Here is a 25,708-nt window from a genome sequence, read left to right as displayed (position 1 = left end):
TTTTAGGAGAGGTGATTTCATGCATGTAACAAGGGTGTTATTTTTCTTGGATTGCACTTCATGAACATTGTATTTCAGATTATATGAGACATGTATAATACATTGTTACTGTCAAATTACAAATTCTTTAAATTTATAGATTGGGTCATATTGCTCAGAACGCAGAATTTTAACTGTGGACACTTCCTGTACTGCTGGATTTTGCGGCTGATACCATGGGGTTCCTAATGCCCAAACTCATCTCTTTGTCAAGTTTGGTTTAATTGATGATGCAGAAAAGATAATATGACATTAGTTTGGCCAAGAATATTAAGTATATTTGTGGATCTTTGTTGCAAGTTTCAGTTTCTATAAGTATAATCAGAACTTGACATATTTTTGCATTGGAAGTTGGGTCCCTAGAGAAAGGTATTATCTTATGTAAGAAAGTATTATCACTGCAATATGAATAAATAGGTAAAAGATTGTGTATATTGTGTATGTTATATTCTATATGCATTACTATTATGTATACTGTACATGTACGTCTAGTTGCACAAATAAGTCTCCTTGCATTTCCACTGGGAAATGGTGGGTATGTCTGTTTTAAATTGAACTTCTGCACTAAATAATCTTTGACGTACATCGAAGTGTTTTAATGTTGATTATTATTTAGGTAGTCATAGATGTAAGTAAAATCCATGTGAGACTGTGTATACATAGAGGATAGGTAAAGTACAAAACCACACTATATGGCTAGAAGGAGAACTATCACTTTAGCTTAGTAATACTGTTATTACAGTTAACTGTTTTCAGTTAACTGATTCTTGGTTTTATGCAACTGCTTCTTTCCTGTCTCCCAGTTATCGCAAACCAGTATCTTAAAGTAGCCAGCGACATTCATGAAAAGCATATTTTGAGAAAGAATGTTAAGCCAAGTGGTGGCTGGGAACGAAATCTTTTCTGTAAGAATAGAATGTCACGGTGTTAATGTATTTCATATGCTGTGAATTACTGTCATGTGATGAACCACTTTCACCTTTCAATACGGAGTATTTTCTCTGCCTAGCTGTCCCTCTTCTGTTTATAATCACACTAACCTATTTGACAGTTGGCATGATTAAGGATTGTAAAGACAGGTAGGAATGAAAAAAACCAACTCGCTCTTCATAGGCTTTTATGACTGCAGTCTTGGTTCTTCTTGGATGCTGTATTCCAAAACAGTGGTACAACCTTAAGCAGTAGCACCCTTATTGTTAGTAGAAACTCGATCCTAGAAATTTGTACTGTGCCTTCTTGGACTGCTTTATCACTGCAGTGATAGTTTAACTGCTGATTTAGTTTACTGTAAGTGGACTTTCTGAGTAGAAACTTCAGTTAATGTGGGAAGGATATTATGAGATCCCTTTCTAATCACATTGTATGTTTAAGGATAAAAAGTAGAGACAAAGTCTGTAATATAAATGCATATAGGTTTATAAGGATACCGCTTCATCTTTTTTCTTTATCTTCCTTTAGATATTGCGTGTATGGATACAATTACCTTATAACCTCTCTCTCTTATTATATATGCTCTCCAGTCCCCTAGAACTGCAAGTGTAGATAGAGAAAGATGTAGAAATCAAGGAGGGGGGAATGTCATGTGAACATGCTAGCGATATCTTTTTTAAAATACAGAACCAACAAAGAAAGAATGCTGATATATTATAAAGCTATCCTTATCAGAATAAATTTCGGATAATAGTCATAAATAGCAAAACCACAAATGAACTGTGTGGGAACCCCAAATGAATGCCAATGTAACCTCATGTAAGGTTTAGACATTTTCCTGTTAACAGAGGGGGGGAAAAGTATTTTTTGAATTTTTATATCTTTACCCTGGCAGATTAAAATGGTTTTCATACTTTGAATGCCGCTATGATGGCCTCTAAACTGAAAATGAGTGTTAATAATGAAATGTAAAAACTACTGGAAAAAAGTACTTCATCAGGTCTGAATAATCATCTGAAACCTCAATATCACCTGTTCTTTTACAGCATTAATTTTGAAATATGGAAATCATAGCTTTCCTAAAGGGTGTGGTACCAGTTTCTGACATTTTAGAAAATTTCACTCTTTCATTAGCCAAGGATAGGTGTTATTTACGTTGGAACAAGTATTTGGTAGATCTGATGAATTAGACCTGTTTCATGAGAACAGAGACTGTATCTCCTGTCCTATACTAAACTTGCTTCTAGTAAAGAGCAGTTATGATTTAATATAAACTGTTCAGCACTTCTGCAGTCAAGTTTTATCCCTTGTTATGAATATCTGTATTTCAAAATATTTTAGCCATATGTTCTGGCATGAGTTTTCATTTCTCCTAAGTTAAGTCTCATTTTCTTATTTCCTGCTTTTATTTCAAACCTATCTGTGTCCATTTTTATTATTTCTACTGGTGCTCATTCTAATTTAGTATCCTCTGTGGGTTTCATTATCATGCTGTTAATCCCTTCTTCCACTGACTTAATGAAGATGTTAAACAAAATCAGGCCTAATACCGGTCCCTGCGGCACCCCACTTCAGTACTTTGGCATTTTCATTACTCTCTCCTTACAGACTATCAGCTAGTTAACAGCATTTATAATTAGGAGAGTTAAAAATAATTTCCAAATATGCTGTATCAGATATTTTAAGAATACAGATGAATTGCAACCATTATCCTCCCTTATCTATGCATATATGATTAATTAAAAACCACAATCAACTGTGGTGGACATAATACGCATTTTCTGAAAATATGGTATCCATTGCTCAATAGTCCATGTCCACATTGAGTCATTTGCATCACTTTACACTTTGAGATACTAATCTTTTCCACCTTGTTTTTCTGGACCCTGAATACACCTTTACTTTTCTTGGTAAATATTGATTTGATTAAGTCTCTCATTCCCCATCCAAACCCCAATTGTTCTGGAATAGACTAATCTTAGTTCTTCTTTTTAATTTGTTTTGTTTGGCGTCTTCAGTCAAAGTGAATAAGAAATGAGTAAATGATAATCAGTTTGGAGGTTTTACTCCATCTTTTAGATAAGGTATGTTCATAAAGCTAAGTGTTCTGCAATTTTTCACAGCTGGCAGATTTTGCTAATGTGGTTGTGTGAGAACTTGTGATTTTTTTCAAAAGCCTGAGAGGAAATGGTAGGCTTTGTAAAAGTTGACAGATTAATATTCATGAAGACTAGAAGTCCACTGTCCCAAGGAAGGAATGCATCAAAGATTAATACTCTTGTTAGCTTGCTCATTTTCAAGTAGGGAGGCTGCTTTTTTTCTATTTAGGAAAAAAACATCTTTTAGGATGTGGAGAACAGTTTATCCTGTATGGCAATTAAGTCTTTGAACTGTCTACTGTAATTTTCCATAAATGAACAATAGGTACCTGCACACAGGGTGCCAGTACAGGACATTGGCCAAAATATGCATAGTAAAAGAATATTTTACCTCCATTTTCTTCATTTCCTCTCTGTGTATTGGAGATTCCATGTAGACCAAAATGAGAGTCCTGGAAAAGACTTCAGACTAGCTGTCATGCCCACATGGACGTATTAGGTGGCAAGCCTTTTTTACCTGCTTTACTGGAACCTTTCCTAGATGTTTATAACTACAGTTGCTGACTTTAAAAGCTAGGTTTATTTTTGTTTTGTGTCTCATACTCCCTTGAAATGTGAATGACAGCTTTTGGGATGGGTTTTTTGTGAAAATTTCAGTTTCTGAATCTTTGTCTTCTGTAAATCAGAAGTATGTGGGTTTTATTTCCATCAGTTGTAGAACAGAATAAAATTGATTTGGCATTGATCAAGATTTAAATATAACCAACACATTGCCAAAAATATGTAAGCAAATATTACAATTTTCTGTAAAAGAACAGGCTTTAAAAAATGTCTTTCAAGCTGAAACTTTGATCTTACCTTCTCTTAAGCTTTCTGACCTGATCATCCCTCTCAAGTCTGTGCATATAGCATTTTGTTAAACTTCAGGGTACTATAGACGTTCAGGAATGTATTATATGAGATTGCCTGCTGTAAATCCAGCACAGTCTAAAGGCTCAATTTGAATTATTTGATTTTTAGAGGATTGCAGAGGTGTTTACAGTTGGGCAGCGTAAGTTGTGAATAGGAGGTATTCAGATGTACTGTTTTGAAGTTGATATAGTATTCATAACAATCACTATTGTGGCTTCTTCAGGTGCATTGTCGAGTTAGTAGCCTTTTTAAAGAACTGCCAGTTTTTGTGCTGCTCAGTGTATGCACACTGCATGATGTGATACTTCTCATTGGTATAATTTCCAATTAGGAAATGCACAAAAGTTTTAGGTGTGTTGCTAGTGTTATGACACTGTGCTCAGTGTCAAATATGACTTTGTGGGATGGTGTATCTTGATTTTGCTAAAATGTCCTGCGAATTTTCAACCCACAAATATATAAGTTCAAAGAGAAAGATTTAAATCACACTTTGATAAAACAAACTTTAATAGTGAAGAATAATGCAAAAAGATGAGTGTTTTGTAGTCTTGTAGCTTAGGTGATCAAATACATTTTGAAACATATGAAGCACCATTCCAAAATTAGGATTAGCAAACTGGAGTCACGGCATTTGAAAACTGAGTTATAAATTGCTGAAAATTGTGGAGAAGTTACAGCTATTTCAATAAGATAGCAATAATATGCTAGTGATTAATTATACTTTTTTGACCTAACTAGGAAAAAATATTATTTTATTTAAAGGGAAGTTCTGGGTATGATATGCAAGCATTTTACTAAGTTATACGTGGATTCTTATAAGTGTCAATTTTTTTTAGTCAAAGATAGTCATAATGTTTTATTTTTCATTTAGAAATATATCCTTCATGTTTTAGCTACTGATAACTGTACAATTTTTTCAAAAGAAAGCCTGTGTCAAACTAAACTATGTGTGATAACTAATTTATGGAATTTTTAGACTACAAATTTGTAACAGTTCAAGAAAAACGTGAATTGTATTGAAGGTTGTGGTATATTAGAACTACATTAGTCAGATACAATTTGTGTTCATAGTGTGAACTCAAAGCTTTTCAGTTACTGTTGTTTAAACGGTACCTTTAAAACTTTATTTGCATGAGGTAGTTGAAGAAAAGATTTCACATTGCAAAAAGCAATTTTACCATCATTAGCTAAAATAAGAGGGCCCTGGGAAGCAAGGATTATCATGTATTAAATAAAAAGTTCACCACCTTACAGCTTTAATCCCGTTAGAAAAGATGATTTCTATCTAACTTAATCAGCCAGAGGTCTTTATTGCCTGGAGTATTAATTGATTTAGGTCTTCATTAAGGTCACAGGTACACATGGCAGACCAGAGGCAGCCTATTAGCACGTTGTCAGTTATGCTTATTTACATTGACTGAACATAATGGTGGGTTATTTCACTGGTAGGTCAGGGGGTCACTGAATCTTTTGTGCACCCTGACCTGTTAAAGGGCAGCAGTCACTCAGACACCAAACTGCATTCGTAAGAAAGATTTGGCTGATTGCATATTGACTCCATCCTTTCCAAGAAATATGCGTTTGTTCATATGGTGCAACTATTAATGTTGGCCTAAATACCTGTGGGTGAATGGTTGACATCTCCGTTAGAAGTTCCCTGCAGTTTTTGCATTATGTCAGTTAATCACTGGCAAGTTTTACTAATACCAGCGGGAAAAGTTTCATAAAGTTTCCGTAGTTGCTGTTGGCCTTTAATTAAAACAAACAACTCAGTGCATATATAGGTAGCCTATTATTTATGTTTCTTTCAAAGTAGCAATAATTATAGTTTTCTCTTGGTCAATAGTAGCTTAAGTTAGTACTCATGTCCCATTAAGTCTGTTTCTCTCATTGTTTCTTTTCCTGAATTATATTTTGTGGAAGATACGTTTGTCCTTTTGGTAACATAATACTGTTAAAAACTTCTTCATGGGATAGAACAGTTCCAAGTGTCAACAAGGGTTCTTCTGATTTTTCATTTCCATGGTATCGTAGATACTTTCCTTCTGGTTTCCTAAAAAGTGAATGCAGCTTAGGAAAAAAAGGTGAACTAAAATAATAATTTACTACTATAATCTTCTCTCTGTATTAGCTGTGATCTAGCTGTATATTATACTTAATTCCTGTAGCACAGCTACACTGAAAAATAGTAATTCTCAAATAAGACCTTAGCATTCCTATCTGTTAAGAGTATGGATTGCTTACTGAGGTTCTGATTGTCCACTGAATTCCCTTGATTGTTTACAGTTGTGCTAACTGAGCAAAACAGCTGCTAAACTATTGTGTTAGCTTATTAAGACTCACCTTTCATTTAACTTGCAGTGATACAGATGAAAATAAAAAGGGAAGAAATGTGGAATCGCATGATTCCCCATTTATAAACTGCTTACTGCTGTGGAGCTATATTGGAAATAAATTGGTACAAGTGAGCATCTCAGCAGTACAAGGGTTTTTTGGGGTTTGGTTTGTCAAATGTTTAATGACATTTTAGCACTGGATATATGTGCATGGGCTGCAGTGAAAATTAAATCATCAGTATAAGCTGAGACATCTAGTGTATAAATACACATCCATTATATTGTAGTTTTGTTTGTGTGCTGAGTTTACTGGATATGGGAGTCCTCTACACTTGATACACTGTGAATGTATAGCCTGGAAGATCTTCTGTTATCCTTGTAGATGCTCCAAAAAGATAAACTGTTGCAGGGTTCTAGCAGGGTTTTACAGACTACTTTCACAACACAAGGACTGACACCATACATTGTGACATCTCCCGTTGTAAGATTTCAGTACTGTGAACAAGATATTATGATGTCTTCCCTGTTTTAAATGCTTTTTACTCTGCTAACAATTTTCTGTATAATGCTTCAAACATTCTAAAGACAACCTCTTGAAATCTGCTAAAACAGTGTTTGTACTGGTTTGCTGCTTTGCCCCTGCTGATTGTTTATTTATGCTTGCTTTTCATGACCAAGTCACTGGGAAAGAGAAGAGGAACATCCCTCCTCCTTCCCTTATCTTAAATTAAGTCCCCCTGAAATACAGTTGCTGCAAACCTGTGGCTGTGTTTTGACCTTTTTCCCCTCTTTCCCCCTTGCATCCACCCTTCTATAACACGGTGGCATGTTAGGAACACTGTTTTTCTATTAATTATGTCTTAAGATACAAACAAGTATGTTAGGAACAGAGGGATTTTAAATTGTTTTTTAAAGAACTCTGCAAAATTCCCACTGAAACTGAGCCAAAAGTGGTGCCAATTTTGCTCAAATCTTTCAGAGATTTTTTTTGACCTTGCTTATGACCAGTGGGGCTAATTGTATCAGAACTATCCAGGATACTTTAAGAAAGTGCTATCTTGGTCCGTATTTCAAAACACTGACAGATATTTTATCGTTAATTAGTATTCATATTATGTCTCAAACAATCTGTTCAAGAATAGGGGAAGTGAACTGGTTGAACAGCTCTTCTGTCTACCTAATAATTAACATGGGTGATGCATGGAAAGCCAGCAGCCCAACAGGAAAAAAAGGAAGAAATATTGCCAGTGTGATTTTTTTCCGTAGAAGTATAAAATACCTGTATTGGAGTTTTTGACTAATGCATGGATTTCATTTTGCAGAGGTGAAAATGAATGGCTTGCTTTAAAAACAAACTTGTGCCCCTCTGAATCATATCTTCCTGAATTTGTTTCTCATCTTGTCAGTATGCCACTTGGTAGCTGGCTGGACTCCCTTGTTCAATGGCACATATTTTAAAATAGCACTGTAAAAAAAAAAGACCATTTGTTCCTATAAACCAAAGTATTACTTGCATATTTTTTTTCCAAATTCAGGATTATATATAGCATTATCAAAACAATATTTCAGATATTTTAAACAATTTAAATAGTTGATGGGTGTCAGTTGATATATTAAGTTTCCTCTCTGCCTCCTCCCCCTCTTCAGCTGCTAATCATAGAACTTGTATGCCAAATTGTATAAGATACTCTTCCAATAGTTACATGTGTGAGTCTTTTGTGAGACACAGACAGTTATGAGGACAGATTTGGAGTTGCATATGGGTCTGTCACATGGTTTGATTGCTATGTCTTCTAGGACACAGATTTCTTTTTTAATTATTCTTAATTCTGAGGAATTTTTACAGTTCATACAGTAAGTTCTGCAAAATTCTTCCTAAAGATTCCTTACACAGTCCATTTTCCCTCTCTTTACTCCTGGCAAAATGCTTTCTGTGCTGACTTCAAAGCTGCTTACGCCCACCTTACTTCCCACTTCTATACTTAGTTTTCTTTTGATATTGAATAAAATTTACTGCTTCACTGATCAGGAAATGTACAGACATCCTAGAGAAGTGCAGCATAAGAGGATGAAAAGTTTTGATATTTACATTAAGATTTTATAATAAATCTTTGAGATGTCTAAATAGCAAGAATAAATGTTTCCGTTGCTGGCTGCTGTTAAAAAAAGTAGGTCTTCAGAGTGTTGCCAGGAAGACTTTGGAAAATCAGCCCAAAGTAACTTCATTGCAGACTTAAAACATATATTGATGGTATATCTGGCCACCCATTTAATTCCATTTTCAAAAGGTCAACCCATCTCTTCGCTCAAGTGGCACTCTTCTGCATTTTATTTTCAATCTGCAATTTCCTTTTACCTTCTGGTGGATTATCATGACTTTTTTCATACACAGTCTTTTAGGTGTTCTGCAAGTATTATTTTTATAGTATTTTTAAATTAGTTTAATAAAGACATTACAGATAGGTACTTATACTTTCTTATATATTCTTACGTAAAACAAGGCTTAAGACTTGGAAGCTAAAAAAAAAAAGCATTGAGCCGAAGGTAGTGTGCATCATCACTCAAAAAAAGAAAGCAAGAACATATTTAACCATGTTGGGGCATCAGTGTGATCCAGCAGCTGTAACAGTCAGTAACATCAGATATTATTGTTTTGAGCTGACCCATGCATCCATGTATTAACTGTTAGGTTAAAGTTTATTGCAGTGCTGTGTTTCTATATTGTAGTTAAATCCCTATCAAAAATTATCTTTAGACTGGCACGTTTGCTCCATTTGTGACAAATGATGGCAAAGTACTGATTAAAGAAACTACCTGGAAAAAAGAAAATTACATCCCTTGCCTTCTATACACTCTCAGAATCTTACTTACTTTTATTTTCTTTTAGGTTGGAGATGTTCTCTACTGTGCTGGACAGATTGCTCTAGTACCTTGTACGATGCAGCTTGTTAGTGGTGGCGTATGTACTGAGGCCATCGTTTCCCTCCGTCATGTTGAGCGAGTTCTTGAAGCTATGAGCCAGAAGACTGCACTCCACCACGTCATCACAGCCACCTGCTACGTAACTGACAGCAAGCACATTCCTATTGCTCACTCTATATGGCAGAAGAAATTAAGAGAATGTAAAAAGGTAGCTGTGATATCCATTTTCTTCTTTCTGGGTTGTCTTTTTTCCCCCCTCTAAGTCTTGTAGTAATATTAGAATTTTCTCAGTACATTTCAGAGGGGTTCAAGTAAAGCTGATACAATAAGGTTTGATTGAGCTGTTATGTTCTGGCTCATAAGTGGTTGTGCACAATTGAGAAAGAAAATTGCTTAATAGAAAGTTATATTCATCACTAACTTTGTCTTAATTCCCCAAAGCGTTATGTTAAAGAACTCTCAGAGAGCAGTCAATTCCTCTAACAAAAATGTGAACAATACCTTATTTGAATTACCTCTGCCCATATATTTTTTCATAATAAGAACTGGGCGTTTTACTCCAACTTTTTGTGAGTTGTTCTGTTGCAGTTTTTTCCCCACTCTTTTTCTTACAAGCAATATTGTCATGACAACAGAGTTTAGCAGTTTACTGCTCATTATTCCTTATTATTCAGCTGAAGTTTTAAGACCAGATCAGGGCATGCCTGTCTATTGGTTGACCCTAGATTATCTGTAACAGCATAATAATTTGCATAGTGATTTATAATGATACCATAATCATTTCTATTACGTATGTACCACTTTTGTGAATAGCCATGGAACACCGTGCAAGCATTAAAAAGGGCATGGCCACAAATCTTGTAAATAAAACGTAACTTCTCCACAAATAAGTAAAAAAGAGTAGTAACTTCATAATTGCTGTATAACATAATTTAATATAACTTAATTATTGTGGTTGCTCAGGGAAATACATGGCTTGGAAGCATAGTATATGTTAATATTGCCATAGAAGAAGGGAAAATCCACCTGAAACTTTCCTTCTATTTGCCTTTGCTTTCAGTCTCTGCACTAGACACTTGTCTTTCTGAGTAAAGATGTAGGCTTTACTTAGAAGCTTACACATTCCACCTCAATTTATTAATAAAGGACCATCTTAAATAGTGTTTACTACTCCTCCAAGACCAAGTGTGTTGAATCTGAATTCAATTCAGATTTTTTAATTCAATTCAGTTTTTTGCTATGTGACTGGTTAGTAACAGGTACCATGACCATGAAGCCTACATGCTTTCTTATTTGTAATATATATGATTTGAGGGCAGATTGGTGGTGTTTACCAGTTCTTTGAAACTTTTCCAGATAGAATCTTTTAGGTCTTCTGTAGTTATTATACATACCAGCCACTCTTTATTGAGTCTTTTATTTCTTCCACTTTCTGAGATGACTGGGCAGTACTTTCTTAGCTACACGAAAAATACCGATGAGGTTTGTTGCTTTTGGGCTATTACTTATATCTGGCCCATGTCACTTTTTGATTGTTCAAGCCATAGCTTAAAAATGGGTTGCTGCCTCCACATACTTCTCTGAAGAGTTAGCTGCCTAACAGTTTTCAGGAATGTTTAAGAAAAAACTTCCTAGAGGAACATCAAGCAGTCCTAGAGGATGTTCATCAATCTTATGCTGTGCTTATCAGATCGTATTCATTAATGGCAGTATCAGAAAGAGCAAAAAAATATTAGCAGATGAAGTAATGTGTGCCACAACACTATCTAAAAATGCTTTGAAAAAAAATTAAAATATCAGTGGGAATGAGATGTTATTAGCAGCCGGATGTTCCAATTTCCCTATCATTATGTCAATAGGAGGCTCAGACGGAGGAATTGAATTTTTCCTTAGGCTATGCATACTTTTTTTGATTAGTAAGGGCTTATGTACACAGCAAAGCAGAGAAAAAGATGTATCAAACACTTCCATTACAAGGAACCAGAGGGAGGAATTGTCCTGCCCTGAAAATACAATTGTCCTGTTAATGGAAACAGAGATTTTGTATTGGAGAAGGAGCACTGGCTGGCATGGTATTAGGACAATTGTTCCTTTACTCTCAGAATAAGGAAAACAGTAAAGTTTGAAATTTGGAAAAACTTTGTAAAATGACTGATAAATTGTACGACAGTTGTACTCCCTCGCTTATTCTATAGAATCAGTGAAAACAGGAAATGTAGTTTCTACATCCCTTAAAACTCTTTGGAGCAGCCTGTTGGATGCTGTAAGATACTGCCTTTCTGTGTGGAAGCCAGAACACAGTAGCTTTGCTCTGATGGCATATGTATTTACGAGGCTAAGTAGCATGTCACTTCTGTAGTTTTGTTTATTTTTTGGTATCCCAATAATACTACAGACAGTTCTGTCAGATTCCGTGACATGAAATAATGGTCTGTTTTCTTCAAGTAAACTAGTCAGCCAAATCAAAAGTATTTTATTATTCTTGAGCTGTATTTCAAGCAGTGGCCAAGGGCCTGAATCAATAGCAACCTACAGATTATTTAATAAGAAAAAATGGCGTCTCAATTGAAATTGTTCTGCTTCTGTCATCCACAGAAAAAGGAGTTTGTTTGTGCAAACAAAAGAATGCAGCTCAGAACTCATTTCTTGTAAACGATACATCATAAACCATAGAACTAATTATGTTTTAAAGATGGGGTTTAGACTCTACATTTCTGTTTGTTGAATGTTCTGCATTTAATAGCAAAATGATGGTATATTAAGCTTGAGGTATTTGTATTTAACACAGCGACTAAATCATATGCATCAGAACTGCCAAAGGTTCTTTTCAGAGCACCAAAAATTATTAGCATTCTGTCATATAGTGATGTCTGGTAAATATCCTCTACATAAATAATACTGTTCAGCAGCTTCAGTTGAATCATTCTACATATTTGATGTCAGTAGTCTGTAAAGCACAAAAGGGATTGTATAAATTGTTCAGGACACAAAGAAATTGGACCTAACAGAACATAATATAGAGAGAAGTGTGAGAATTGTTCTCTGGACGTGTTTATATAACACAAAAGTTTTACTTCTAAGAGCAGGATGTGGACACAGACTTGCTGAAAGCTTCGTTTGAGATAAGGCCACAGGGTCAGACATACTTACCTGGACTTGAGAGAACTTCTTGTCATATTGCCAGTGACAGTTGTCTTTTAGGAACTTGAATTATGAAGACAAAGATAAATTGACTATGTTTCAAAATAACCAAATTATTTCACTGACAACCAGTGGCTCTAGTAAGCATCAAGGATGGGAGAGGATTGTAAGGGAGGGAGAAAATAGTAACAGTAAGCAGGCTGGACCCACTAGCAACTTCTAACTTGTTTCATTCACTCAGCCACTGGCCCCTTTCTTATTCCAGCATCGTTCCTTGCTTCCTACACAAGTCCTTTCCACTGCTGTCATCCTGATTTCCCTCACTCCAGATGGCAGCTCAGTATCTGTGCTCCCAGCGCCAACTCCTGCAGCCTCACCCCTCCAGTATAACCCCGAGCATTGCCTCCCTGAACTCCAGTTATCCACAGCCATCAGGGTTGTGGTCCTTAGAGCTGGAATCCAGGCCCTGTGCCTCTCTTTTCTTCCTTCCTGTGTCCCTTTGAGTCACAATGTCATTGGAAAAGCCATCTGGGGTGACAGAGGAAACAGAAATCTGGTGGAGGGGTGGAAGGTTGTAGTAGAAAGAAAAAAACAGTGGGGAGGGAAGGATAAGGAAGCAGCCCCACCAAGGTCTCACTCAAAAAAAGCCTGAATCACTGGGCTAACGAAAAGATCTTTGAATCAACATTTTGCATGTGTGCAAGAGAGATTTCCTTTGTTAAAACTAAAAGGGTTTTGTAGGAACTGAGATCTAGAGTGAGGGAGCCGAGGTAAGCATTTGAGTTCTGTAGATGGGTAAGGCTGCATTGTTGTTAAGAGAAATTAAAGTATAGTTAAGGGAAGCGGTGCTTAAAATCAAAGGAAAAAACAGGCTACAGCTGTAGAAACTAAAGTCTAGTTGAGGGAATCAGTAGTTAAAAGAGAAAACAGAGGCTGCAAAAATAGCATAAAGACAATTATGCAAACAAATAATCAAAGGCAAAACCTAGGAAAAATAATTGGAATTAACAAATACAAATACCAGCCATCAGCAGCTTCCCCCCACCCTATTTTGAAGTTACACTCCTTCCACAGCTTCTTTATGATTCCCAGGCACACTTTTGGACATTTTGACACTCTTGAGGGGATACATTTAGGGAGCTTCTCTAACGTACCTAGGCAGAAATAGTAACAATTGTGTGGTAGAACAGTTTCTGCCTAATCCAGTAGTTAGCATTTGGAGCTTTTCGGGGGGGGTTGGTTTCTTGGTGTTTTTTTTTAAGTAGCCAAAAAAAAAAAAAAAAGCTTATAGCATTGCTAAAACTTCCTGGAAGAAAAACTGACAGTTTTCCAATTAAGTCTCATCTTGTGTTTTTCTTTACTTCACATCTTTTAATGACAGTGTCATGTAATATGATGATTTTATAAGCGGTTTTGCTAACTCATTCAGCAGAGTAATCAATAGAAAAAAATAAGCCAGATGGGTTGTAGTCCATTTGTATTGGGTGGGACAGATGGCATTATTGATAGATGGAAATATTCCAAATAATTATTGTATAATGATATAACAGTGACTGTGCCGCAAAATTTTATTAATTGACTTTGTGTATGCACTTTCTTCAGTAGGGGTTGAGTTGTACCATTTAGACAGTACTCCAACTATATTTAGTTGGGAGATGAGTCCACCCTCTACTTTCTTTTTCCCCTCCCCATGAGCTTTCCATGCAGAACCATCCCTGTAGTACTTTGTTAGAGTATTTCAAGTGGTGGATTGTACTTCTGTCTGTACAACAGGCCCGACGAGACTAACTGAGATGGGCAAGATCATGATTACATTTTTTTTTTCTACCTCTGTATGCCTGCTTTTTGCTTTCTTTTGTTATCCTCACCAATACAAAGAAGAAACATGCTGTACTGTCTCAAGATTTCAGGCATTCCAGCTTGTTTAACTGCTGTGTTTTACTCTTTTTACATTTTGCTAATCCCCAGCAAGATTTGGTATAGCTAGACCAGTAAAGTATATCGATTTTGATAAACTGTGTAATAGGTACTGGTTTGGGCTGTTGCTATTCAAATGTATATTCCATGGCAAAGTACTATTAATTCATTCTATTCTGTGAGTTAAGAGCACATTAACTTATTCATAGAAAAACTTAGAGGCCATTTGCTGCTTTTGAAATACAGTTCTTGATAAACGTGACTGAATGATAAAAATGAGTTTCAGATCTTATTTTGATTTGATGGCATGTACAAAACTCAGAGGCAGACTTTCCAGAACTATCTGAAGTGTTATCTCTGATTTCTTTGTTATAAAAAGAAAAATGTGTAGGGAAATACTGTAGTATATTTAGTACACAATGTTTTGTTACTTACACAAAGTTTAGGATTGCCTGTATTTGTAAGTGAACCCAAAATATTGGTGAAGGGAGATTTTGAAACAGTGAGAACAATATATATTTTTAAGATTAGAAGACAGGGTTGCATAGAAAGATAATATTTAATGTAATATTCATTCATTTTATACATACTATTTTTTTCTTCAGATGATGATATTATAGATCAATTCCACTCTTGAGTTATTTTATTAGGCAGCTGCCACTATATTTTCCATCCTCAGTAATAAAAAATCTACCTGGTGAAATACTTCCTGTGACATGAAAAAAGATGTGTCTTTTGGCTTTTATAACACAACTTGCATTTGGATGTTAGTTGTCTGGTCCTCTCCCTCCGATAAATTCCTGAGCAAGTGTACTACAAACTTTAAAAGTTCTCCAGCCCACCTTCTTCTGACAGAAGCTTTCTTTTTTTTTATGGTAAGCATTCAGGATGAGTGGCTGTGATCCCATGGTTGTTTCAAATCCAGCAAAGAGTGCTACAGTTGACTTTCATTCTGTCAGGAATGCCAGTCAGGTTGTTGACAGTGTGTGTCTTAATAGCATGTAATGCAGAAGTGATGGGATAAAGATTTGCAATGTTTTATCTGATATATATTGTGAATGGGTTCCTTGCTTACTTCAGCAGTCGGGTAACGATGCCAACTTTAAGTATCTAAATTGAAACCTTTTGGGCCAGATTTACAAACTATTTAGATGTCAAAAGATGTAAATGAGCCTGAACTAGGATTTTTTAAAAATATCTAAGAGCAGTCATCTAGGGGCACTGGGCCCATTCTAGGGAGCCCCTGCATCATACCTTCTTCGACACTCCTGTATATACCATTGGTACTACCCTGTGTCTTTCCACTTTGCCTGCCAAGTCATGCACAGGTCCCAACTTATAAACAAGTTAAACCCTGAACCAGAAGCTGTCTAGCTACATGCAGTGGTTTTCTGGAGTAATTATTACATTTTCATGGCAGTCATTTAGAATGGCTTCATACATCTGTAACACAGCAGTCTGTTGCATTGTTCAGACACGCCTGTAGTATTTGAAGTGTACAGACTGTCATGAATTTAAATAAAATTCATGCATTCTCTGACACTTTATCCTAAGTAGAACAGAAGTAGCTTATGCTCAAATAGGGGAAGTCGAAGGTTTTTCTTGCTGCAAAGGATTGGACAAAGGTTTAAGATCCTCTTTACCTATGGAGAAAATTACCATAAAACTTAAAAGGAATATAAAAAACCCCCAGGTTTCTGTGAGAGGATATGTACTTTTTCACCACCCCGAACAGATGTTTGTAAGTCCGTAATATTCAGGTACACATTTCTTGTATATTTTATTGTATGTATTGGTTAATATCTGTGTTTAATACAATTGTTAGATTTCCAAATAGTATTGTAAATTCTGTGTCCTATAGATAATAGAATAGGTAATACTAATTTAATTGGTCTCCTTCTTTTACCGGTTTCTTGAACAGAATAGTTAAAATGTGAGGAGTAGAAGTAAATGAATATTATAAAGCTATAAATGATAGATTAGAACCCTGCTGCATTTACATTGCAGTAAAATCTCACATACATTAATTAATATAATTGGTAATATTACCAGAAGAAAACTAAATATTTTTGAAAAACATTGCCACCAGACGGTACCTATGCCTATCTAAAATTCAGTAGGAAGAAAATACATGTTTCTGTTTCCTTTTTTTGTCTCATCAGGTTTATAACATTTATTTTGCTACTAGATGCTATTTTGAATGTTCCACAGTTTGATATATTAAACCAGGCTTCTTTTATGGCCCATGTTAAGAACGCGCAGTGCATTCAAATAGCACAGTGGTAGTGCGTCTTTCATCTTGTGCCTAGTGTATTTCATTTCCCCTGTGTTCAGATTAAACAAAGCTTTTGAATTCATTTGAAGCAACTGTAATGAGAATATTTAACACAGGTCAAATGCAGATAGTGGAACTCCAGAGGTCCTTGAAAATAGTCTGCCTTTTGACACTGGGCCACGATGCAAGGTGAAAGTGTTGCCACCTTCACTTTTTTTTAAAGGAAGATTATGATATTGTATTTGTAACATTAGTGGAGCCTTAATGAATTTTAAAAAGGAATATAGTCAACAAAAAGAATAATGAAGTGGTCTACATGATTTTAACTAAAGCCATTACTAGAAATTGCATATATATCTATACATTAAAAAAATGATTGTATAATATTCTAAACAGTATACATGAATTTAACTTGTAGAATGTAAACATAGAATATGAACAATAGAAAACAAGAAAGGAGAGCATTTCTTGTGTGAATGTTGTGTAGATAGCTACAGTTACAATCAAATCCTCAGCTGGTATAAGTCAGCATAACTCTCTGATTTCCATGAACTGATTCACACTAGCTTATTTGCCATTTACAGGTAATATATACATGCATTTGAACACTGCTTTTCAGTTAGACACAGTGAAGAAATGCATGTCAAGTTATTCAGGGTGGTAAACAGCCTAGTTCATCCAGGCTGACTGATTTTCCCCTGCAGCAGTTCCCTTATAAGAGTTTTTTTGAGTGATTCTTCATCTCCTTTGCTGAAAATATTAATTCTGTTTTGAGCCTGTCACTTTTGTGCTAAGCAAGAGGGCATATATGCATCCACTGTTTGCTAGGCCAGAACCTCTGGTCGAAAGTCTTATGTGTGATGACTGTGAAAGCCATTAACAGGATTTCAGCCCTGAGGCGAGTACCTGTTGTCAGTGCCTCTTTATAGGGAGGAAAATGCCATTTTGGTTGAAAAGTGATCAAGGTTCTACCTTGACTCAGGAAACCTCCCTATTAAACTGTAGTCCTAATTACGTGTAGGGCACTTTAAATCCCAACAACGAAGGAAGGAATTTCAGGAAAATCATCAGCTTCAAAGTGTTTTTGTTCTCCTTAGGAGGAGTTAGTCCTGCTGATCAGGACTGAAAGAAGAGCCAGATTACCACCCCAAGCTACATAGACAGTTTTATTAACAACTGGTCCTTCCTAAAACTGTAGCAGGTTAATCTCTTTCAGACACTGCAAACGTTCCTTCCAAGTCAGTGCTTCCAACAAGTAGTTTGATGTTAAGTACTAAGTCACTATTTTAGATCTTGGTCTTTTCCAGGGAGGGAATTTGTCTCTTCAGTGTAAGCTCAATTTAAATCAGAAAACTCAGATCTCAGAAACTAGTCAGATTTCTATACTGAAAGTCCCCTTAAATCTGCGGGCAATATACTCTTCATCATGGTTATGCAGGACCTGGAAAAGCCTTCCTGTTGCAGGAAGGAAACTCAGCTATTGAATAGTGTACTGGGTCTGGCTGGGATGGAGTTAACTTTCTTCATGGCAGCCCCTATGGTGCTGTGTTTTGGATTTGTGGCTAAAACAGTGTTTCTAACAGGCTAATGTTGCATGATTTCAAAGCATTCTGTTTTTCCCACTCAGCACCCCCAGCGAGTAGACTGGGGCTGGGCTAGAGGCAGCCAAAGGGATATCCCATACCATATAACATCATGCTCAGCAATAAAAACTGGGGAGTTCCGTCTTCCAAGGTGGCTATTCCCCAGAGGCTGGCTGGGCATCGGTCTGCTAGTGGGAGATGGTGAATGGTTGCCTTTGCATCACTAGTTTTATTCCTTTCACTTACTAAACTGTCTTTATCTGGACCCAAGAGTTCTCTCATTTTTGCTCTTCCTGTTGTCTCTCCCGTCCTGCTGGGATTTGGGGGTGAGCAAGTGGCTGTGTGGGTGCTAAGCTGCTGGCTGGGGTCAACATCATCAGGAAAATTCATACCTGGCCTTCTCAAGCTCATCAAAGCTCCAGTCAAAATCAGAGCTCAAAATATCATCTCTTCATTTTGAAACTGTGCAAGAGTCTTACAAGATACAGTTAGGAGCTTCTACCACCAAAAATTTGAAAGAAAAAGAAAAAAATAAACTCAGGAAAATATCGTCTTTCTTCCAGTGGAAGTATTTCTTTACTAATGTATAGTACAATCCAAGGGATCCTACTGAATTTCAGTACTTGATTATCCTCATCTCTGATTCTGTGCGCTGGTCATAATAATTTAATTTCCTCTTCCTCCTCCTCTTCTCTGAAGGATATCACACAGGCTTCAAAGTTAATAATAGATTTTCAATTTCCTTACTCATAAAAATCAAAGTAAACCAAAAATTATTTATCCTTTCCTGTACTTCACTTCCAAAGAAGTACGTAAGACAGCGTGAAAGTGAGCTAGCATTATTTTGAAAAGCCTTTAAATTTTTGCATAGCAAAAATGAGCAGAGCTAACTGGTCAATACCCAGTAACATGCATGCCAGCTCAGCAGTGAATAATCACTTTCAGCTTCCTCTGGGTATTTTTTCAGCTTCATGGATGAAAAATAAAAATGTTTCCAGCTGATGTGACACGAGTATAGTTCTCATCAATCCTTTAGTTGTAACACAATGAACACAGCTGGTAACGCTTGAAATCTGACTTTGATTTTCTTTTGAACATTATTCAGTGTTAATATTATGCAGGTCTTTATGCATCTCACTTATAAGCACCTATGTGGAAACATCCTGGCCAGCTTCTGTAGTTGACAAAGTAGTCATTTCTGCATATATCACAACGAAGAAGCAAGTGAGTCTAAAAGAGGAAGATGTAACTGTTAACTGATGAAAACACTAATTTTCAATCATTTCTAATTAAGTCGGTAATTTTGGTAAAGTTTTGTCATAATTTGTCAAATGAATGTTCGCATGGAGTTGTAGATATCTGTTCAGTAATGCATAGTCTCATAGTGTCTCTGTGCATGTTCTGCAGAATTACATGGGAGGGATGTATAGGTACACAGATTTTTCTCTTTCCCTCCCTCCTTGTATACATATATATGCATATAGATAAATATACAGGAGTATATATTTGGGTTTTTTTCTTAGTATAATAACTTTTAACAAGAATATATATTAATATATGCCACTTAAAGGCCATTTATTGAAAACATTCTAAATGGAAAGTACATGGACTCACCTGCCTTCAGGAACATAAAGAGTTAAGATCCCATTATATATTTCAGCAGTAATCGAAGAGACGTATTTTCATATTCAGGAGAAATAGGTTGCTTTCCCTAAGTCTCATTCCAATGACTGCTGAGAAGAGTTACACATTTAACTCAGACTTAGCTTATAATTTTTAGGTTATTGTGAACTTTCTCTCGTCAGTGGATGTAGTGGGTTTGGCTGGGATAAAGTTAATTTTCTTCATAGCAGCCCCTATAGTGCTGTGTTTTGTATTTGTGACTAATACTGTGTTGATAGCAGACCAGTGTTGGCTGTTGCTAAACAGTGCCTGCACAGCATCAAGGCTTTGTCTTTTTCCAACTTTGCCCACACCCAGCAAGCAGGCTGGGGTTTGGCAAGAAGCTGGCAGGGGACACAGCTGAGGCAGCTGACCCGAATGGACCAAAGAGGTATTATATACCATATAAATTCATGCTAGACAATACAAACTGGAGCAGGGATGAGTCTTTTCTAAAGTAACCATTGCTCGGAGACTGGCTGGGCATCAGTCTGTTGGTAGGAGGTGGTGAGCGATTGCCTTTATTTTTTTCTCTTTCCTTCTGTTATTCAACTGTCTTTATCTCCACCCATGATTTTTTTTTTGCTTTTGCCCTCTCGAGTTTCTCCCCCATCCCACTGTGGGGGGCATGAGCAAGCGACTGGCGGGATCTTACCTGCCACCCAGGGCAACCCATCACAGTGGACTGCAAGAAATTGCCTGAATTGCATCACCTGAGTTTGAATCCTGTAACCTTGAACTGAGGGAAAACCTGTCCTACAAAATCCAAGTTCCAAACCATATGTAGGATGTTATTGACCAAAGTAAATGGCTTGACTTAAAATAAAGGGCATGTGCAGTCCTAGTAGTCCTGTTATATTCCATTTAACTGATCTTGCTTTGCAGTCATACCATATTAAAAAATGAAAGTAACTGACTGCACTTCTGGAAGCAAACATTTGCCCCCAAAATACTCATAGACATAAGATGAAGGAATGTAAATGTTTGTATTTTCCACTAAAAATCTTTGTTTACTAAAAAGTGCCACATTCAGAATGATTTTTGTTTGCACATCTACTTATGATATTACTAATAAAGGTGGCTGTCTCAATGAGATGGCAGTTAATAGAAGTTTAACAGTGCCACCAGAATTTTCAAATTGTTTTTCTTCTGCCTCCAGCAGCATCACAATTTTCTTCATTGCATACTGCAGAATTTAATTACAGGCTTAACAGGAGTAGCTAATGGTGCTGTACGTGAACAGGTGATCATAGTTAGAATATGTGAGGTAAAAGCTGACATTGGTTTGAAAATTAGTTCCAGAGCTCAAGGTCAAAGTTCAGAAGGAAAGTAGACTTTCAAAGAAAACATCTTTGCAATCAGTATCTGAAATCTAAATTCTAAATCATAAAATCAGTTATCCTTAATGCCCACAAAGTAGATTTTGACCATTAACTTCTCTCGTTTTCTGTCCCATTCGGGTACACACTCTCAAATGATTTTCAAGTGGAATCTTTCCATCTTGAACATCCTTAATTCAGTTCAACTCTCTTTCCTAAGTGCTTATTTTTGACACTACACATGAAGAATAAAACCCTCAGAGTGACAGTCTGTGATCATGTTTCATGTGGCAGACTTCATTTGCTTTCAGTTTATATTGCTATCAATTTATGACTTTGTTCCTTAAATAGTTATCTTTTTTCCACATTGTAACTGATATATTGAATGATGTATGTTTGAGAGGTATTTCAAGGAATCTTAACTTCAGTCATTAACTGGTTATCTCTTGGCTCAGGAACCTTTCATTTGTTGAGAGAAAGTTAATATTTTTAAAGCAAATAAACCAGCTTTTCAATATGTAATTATTTTCTTATCAATTTTACATTTTCATGTCCTTTTGAGCATCTAGCGTGCAGTGCTTGAATTTACATTTAGCTCTGCAGGAACTGCTTTAAATATTATTATTATGAAGGAAGAAATCAAAAATCAAAGTGAATTTTTAGTACAATAGCGAGGTATAGGAAGGTGCAATTGCAGTAACAGCAGCCTGCGTTATTGTATAGAACCAACTCACAGCTTGACAGAAAGTCCCTGCTGGGGAGGAAATGTAGGGGAACTGGCAGAATTTTGCTACATCTGCTCCCTACTGCTAATAAGCTTTAACCTGTTTCATTTTTATTATGCTTACTGTTTAGATATTTTGCTTCCAAAATTATATCTGTAACTATGAGAACACATAAAAGAGAGCATGACAGGTAGGGCTGTTTAAAAATTTAAAACTACCAGCAAGGGATATTAAAGGCCATAATGGGTAAGATGGTTGCCTTCTCAGTGTGGGTTTTTAGAGTTCAGGCACTGCAGCACTGGTAGAAAGACTGAGTGTAAGTAGTGGGTAAAACAGATTTCGTAGCTTGAGTAGCTCGTACAGCCGGAAGGCACCGTTAGATCATTTAGTCTGACCTGTATATCACAGACCATTACATTTCACCCAGAAATTCCTATTTTGAACCCTGTGAGTATACTTAGACTAAAATATATCAGACCTTAGGGGTTTAAAATACTTTATGCCACAGGATATGAACCAAGAGGCTGAGCTTCCCATGCAGTAGGAGAGGTGTTTATCAGGTTGGTAAGTACACATGGTAGCGCAAATACTTCTGCAAAATAAGCCAAACAACCAAAGGCTTGTATGCACTTAACAGAAGTGAAAATCCCTTCCTGAACCCTTTGACTTAGGGAAAAAAATACAGGTATTCATATTGTATCAGAGCACTTGCTTGTTGAAATGTTCTGCTGAAGCCATAAACAGTTCCTTCCGGAAGGAAAAAAAAACAAAAACAAAAACAAAAAAACAAACCCCCAAAAAAACCAAGAAACAAAACCACCACCCCCTAAAAAAACCCCGAACCAACCAGAATAAGCAAAAGTTAGATTTAATCTCTCATTAGGTATCAGTGAGAGTAATTAAGGGCCCAATAAGAGGGAATATCTTCTCCTTCAAGCAGTCATATTAATTGTCTAATTCTGAATTTCAGGCATTTTGCTCCTTTGACAGCCATGCTGGCAGTCCTGTGCTTCTCAGGTTCTCAGTCCAGACACATTCATTGCAGTCCTTTGAACATGCTTTCCTCTGAATAATCAGTGCTATAGGTGCTGAGGTTTATAACCATCTAAAAATGTGGGGGAAATGGTATTGTATATTTTCCATTTGATATTATCACATGCTTCCCATAACTGATTATCCAACATTTTAACATTTTTCTTTAGCTCTGATGGTGGCATAATTGTCACATACAATTATGAAATGTATTTTGAAGAGAAATTGAAATGTATAAAATTCAGTGGGTAGCTGAAAACTCTTAAGTCCATGGGGCTGTTGAGACTGTGCTTTTAGATAATGGGATAGAGCAAGATTGTCATACTTAGCTGATAAATCAAGCAAAAATGGAAGTCCCAGTCTTAAGTAGGAGATTCTTCTCCATTACTGTGCATGCAGAAGTCTGCGTCTTTCTTTCAGCAGGCCAGTTTGCATTTTCTCTTTTTCTTTCGATTTATACTAAAAAGTGATTATTTGAGCTCACTTTTCAAGAAAACTTTCAGGCTGGTAAGTCCAGAAAGCAGAGGTGTTAGCCTAGTTACTACAGACTTTGTATACAGTCTTCAGGCTTTCAGTTGTTTGTTTGTTCTAGAGACTTATTCAAAGCTGATTATGTCTTCATGGAAATGTGATACTGATTGCTCTTACTTTGATAATGTCACAGAGCTTCTCCATTTCTGAAATGAAAGGATGAAAACACAGAGATCCAACAATAGAAAAGAGAAACAAAATTAACAAGCAAATGATACCCTTATGTACTAACTGTAATCAAAAGGGAGCTTGTAAGGTTATGTCTTTAATTTCAGCTGATCTGTTTTGTCTATCACACAGAAGTGGCGAAAATTTATGCCACTTCTTGGACTCTGTTGACTATCGCGGAAGAATATAGAACAGTTGCTAAATTATTCTGAGTGACATAAACTATAGATTATATATAGTTATTCATCTGATTTCTTATAATCTCTATTTTCATAAGTTTCTATATTTGCTTATCTTTTTTATATAATGCTTGTATATACTTAGAGTAGTACTATTCAGAGACCACTCATCATGAAACTTTTGATTTTGCAAAGACTTAAACATATCCTTTATGCACCAAAAAGCTGTCTCAACTTATAAAATCAAATTTACACTAGATTTATTGTAGGATTTGGGCCCTAAGAGTGGTGTTAGTTAATTTTTGTGCTAGTTTCTTCTGACATACTTGGTTGACTACCATAAAATTTTAGCCCATCATCTTGACAAATCGTAGTAATAGCCAGCAATATATTGTATAGATTTCAGATTTCCTATACTCTTGCTAATATAACTTGAGGTATGCTCATTTTATTCACATACAAACTTTTCCTCTCTGGGAAAAGTTAAGATGTTGTGCTTGGCATGTTAATTGCTGACCATTTCATATCTAATAATTAATTTTGTATCACTACCATAGCTGCATGCAGAATTTTTCAGAATTATTTGAAGAAAACTTAATTTGGATTTTTTTCCCAAATGCCAGCATGTGGAATTACAATCATTACATTAAGAGATTACATTAATTCAAAATCCATTAGAATTACAAAAATTGATTGAAAGTACCCTTAGAAATAGTACTGCCTCTAAATGTCTATGCCCATATTTGTTCCCCTGTATCTACTTTCCCTTTTTCATGTTGTTTTATTTAAAGATATATAAAGACTACACAAAGAAGAAATTATTCTGCAAAATGTGCTATCAGATGCTGACAAAAAAAAAAAAAAGAACCACCTTGTTTTCTCTAGGTTTTCTCTGGTTCAGTAACACCAAGTAAGTACAGGTTCAGTTTTCCAGCTGACATTGTACAAAATAGTTTCTACATGACACAGTGGTAACTGAACTACCATCAGCTTTGTCCAACACGTTGTGCAGTAGAGAGGACTAAAATTTCTGAAGAACTTGTTTCTTTTTATTTTAACTGTATTTATTCCATGATAAATATTCAGGTTTATAAGACTTCATTTTTAGTCTGCCAGTCTTGTGTTAATGTATTTTTGGCATGAAGCAAATAATCTGTTTTATTTCAGGAAGGAATACTAGATGTCAGACTTTCTTAGTTTTGTAAGCTTTGCAAAAAGAATACTCTTAACAATTTTATTGTTATAAAACACTGTGGTATTCATTCTTTGAATTCAGGCGTGCTATACCAGGAATGCATGTGGCCTATTTATTAGACAAACTAGGATGTTGAAAAGGATTGCTTCTATCCTACTTTCTTCAGGAACTGACATTTTTATTCTTATGCAGTTTTCCTAGTGGAATCTTTACTTTTTAAAGTCATAAACCTATTGTTGTGAGAGATTCTAGCAAAGCTTAAACTGGATCTCAGGAGTTTGATGCACTCTGTTTAATGCAGGCAGTGTAAAAGAAATTTTAAATGTATTATTTAAAGGCACATTAATCTTGCCACTGTAATGGTGTAATAATGCATACCATAGAAGGTTTTCATAAACTCAGCTTCTAAAAGTAACATCAGAGTATCTTTCTTTTTGTTCTCCAAGTCAACTCTTTGTAGAGATAGCAATTACGCATTCATCTCTCTCTCTTATAGCCTGATTCCATATTCAGCTTTGAGGTAGATAGATGTTAGTCCTTACTTACACAACAAAAACAATGTTTCTCATTTGGAACAAATGGAGGATAGTCAAAATAAACAAATTTATGTAATAAATGTTAATAGCTGAAATGTGTACCTTTTTCAATTAAATTCAGTATAGTTAAATGCTTATAGAATGGATTGAGTGTAGGTTTGTCCTATACTTGTTATTCCTGTGTTTTCATTGGAATTTTAATAGGTC

At 35.9% G+C, this 25,708-nt stretch overlaps 1 protein-coding gene across 7 annotated transcripts in view; it reads left to right on the top strand.

Moving 5' to 3' along the window:
• Positions 1-25,708, top strand: part of DPH6 (diphthamine biosynthesis 6) — a 216,021-nt gene that overhangs the window by 140,066 nt on the left and 50,247 nt on the right. For all 7 annotated transcript variants that reach the window (XR_012650751.1, XR_012650748.1, XR_012650747.1 and 4 more), the window contains one exon: positions 9,204-9,446. Coding sequence is in view for 2 of the 7 variants with exons in the window: in XM_075030369.1 (XP_074886470.1) it covers positions 9,204-9,446 (243 nt within the window). In the remaining 5 variants the exon portion in view is untranslated. The remainder of the gene's footprint in view (positions 1-9,203; positions 9,447-25,708) is intronic.

This window comes from Buteo buteo, chromosome 6 (assembly GCF_964188355.1).
Source record: "Buteo buteo chromosome 6, bButBut1.hap1.1, whole genome shotgun sequence".
NCBI lineage: Eukaryota > Metazoa > Chordata > Aves > Accipitriformes > Accipitridae > Buteo > Buteo buteo.
This window is presented reverse-complemented; position numbering and strand designations above follow the sequence as displayed.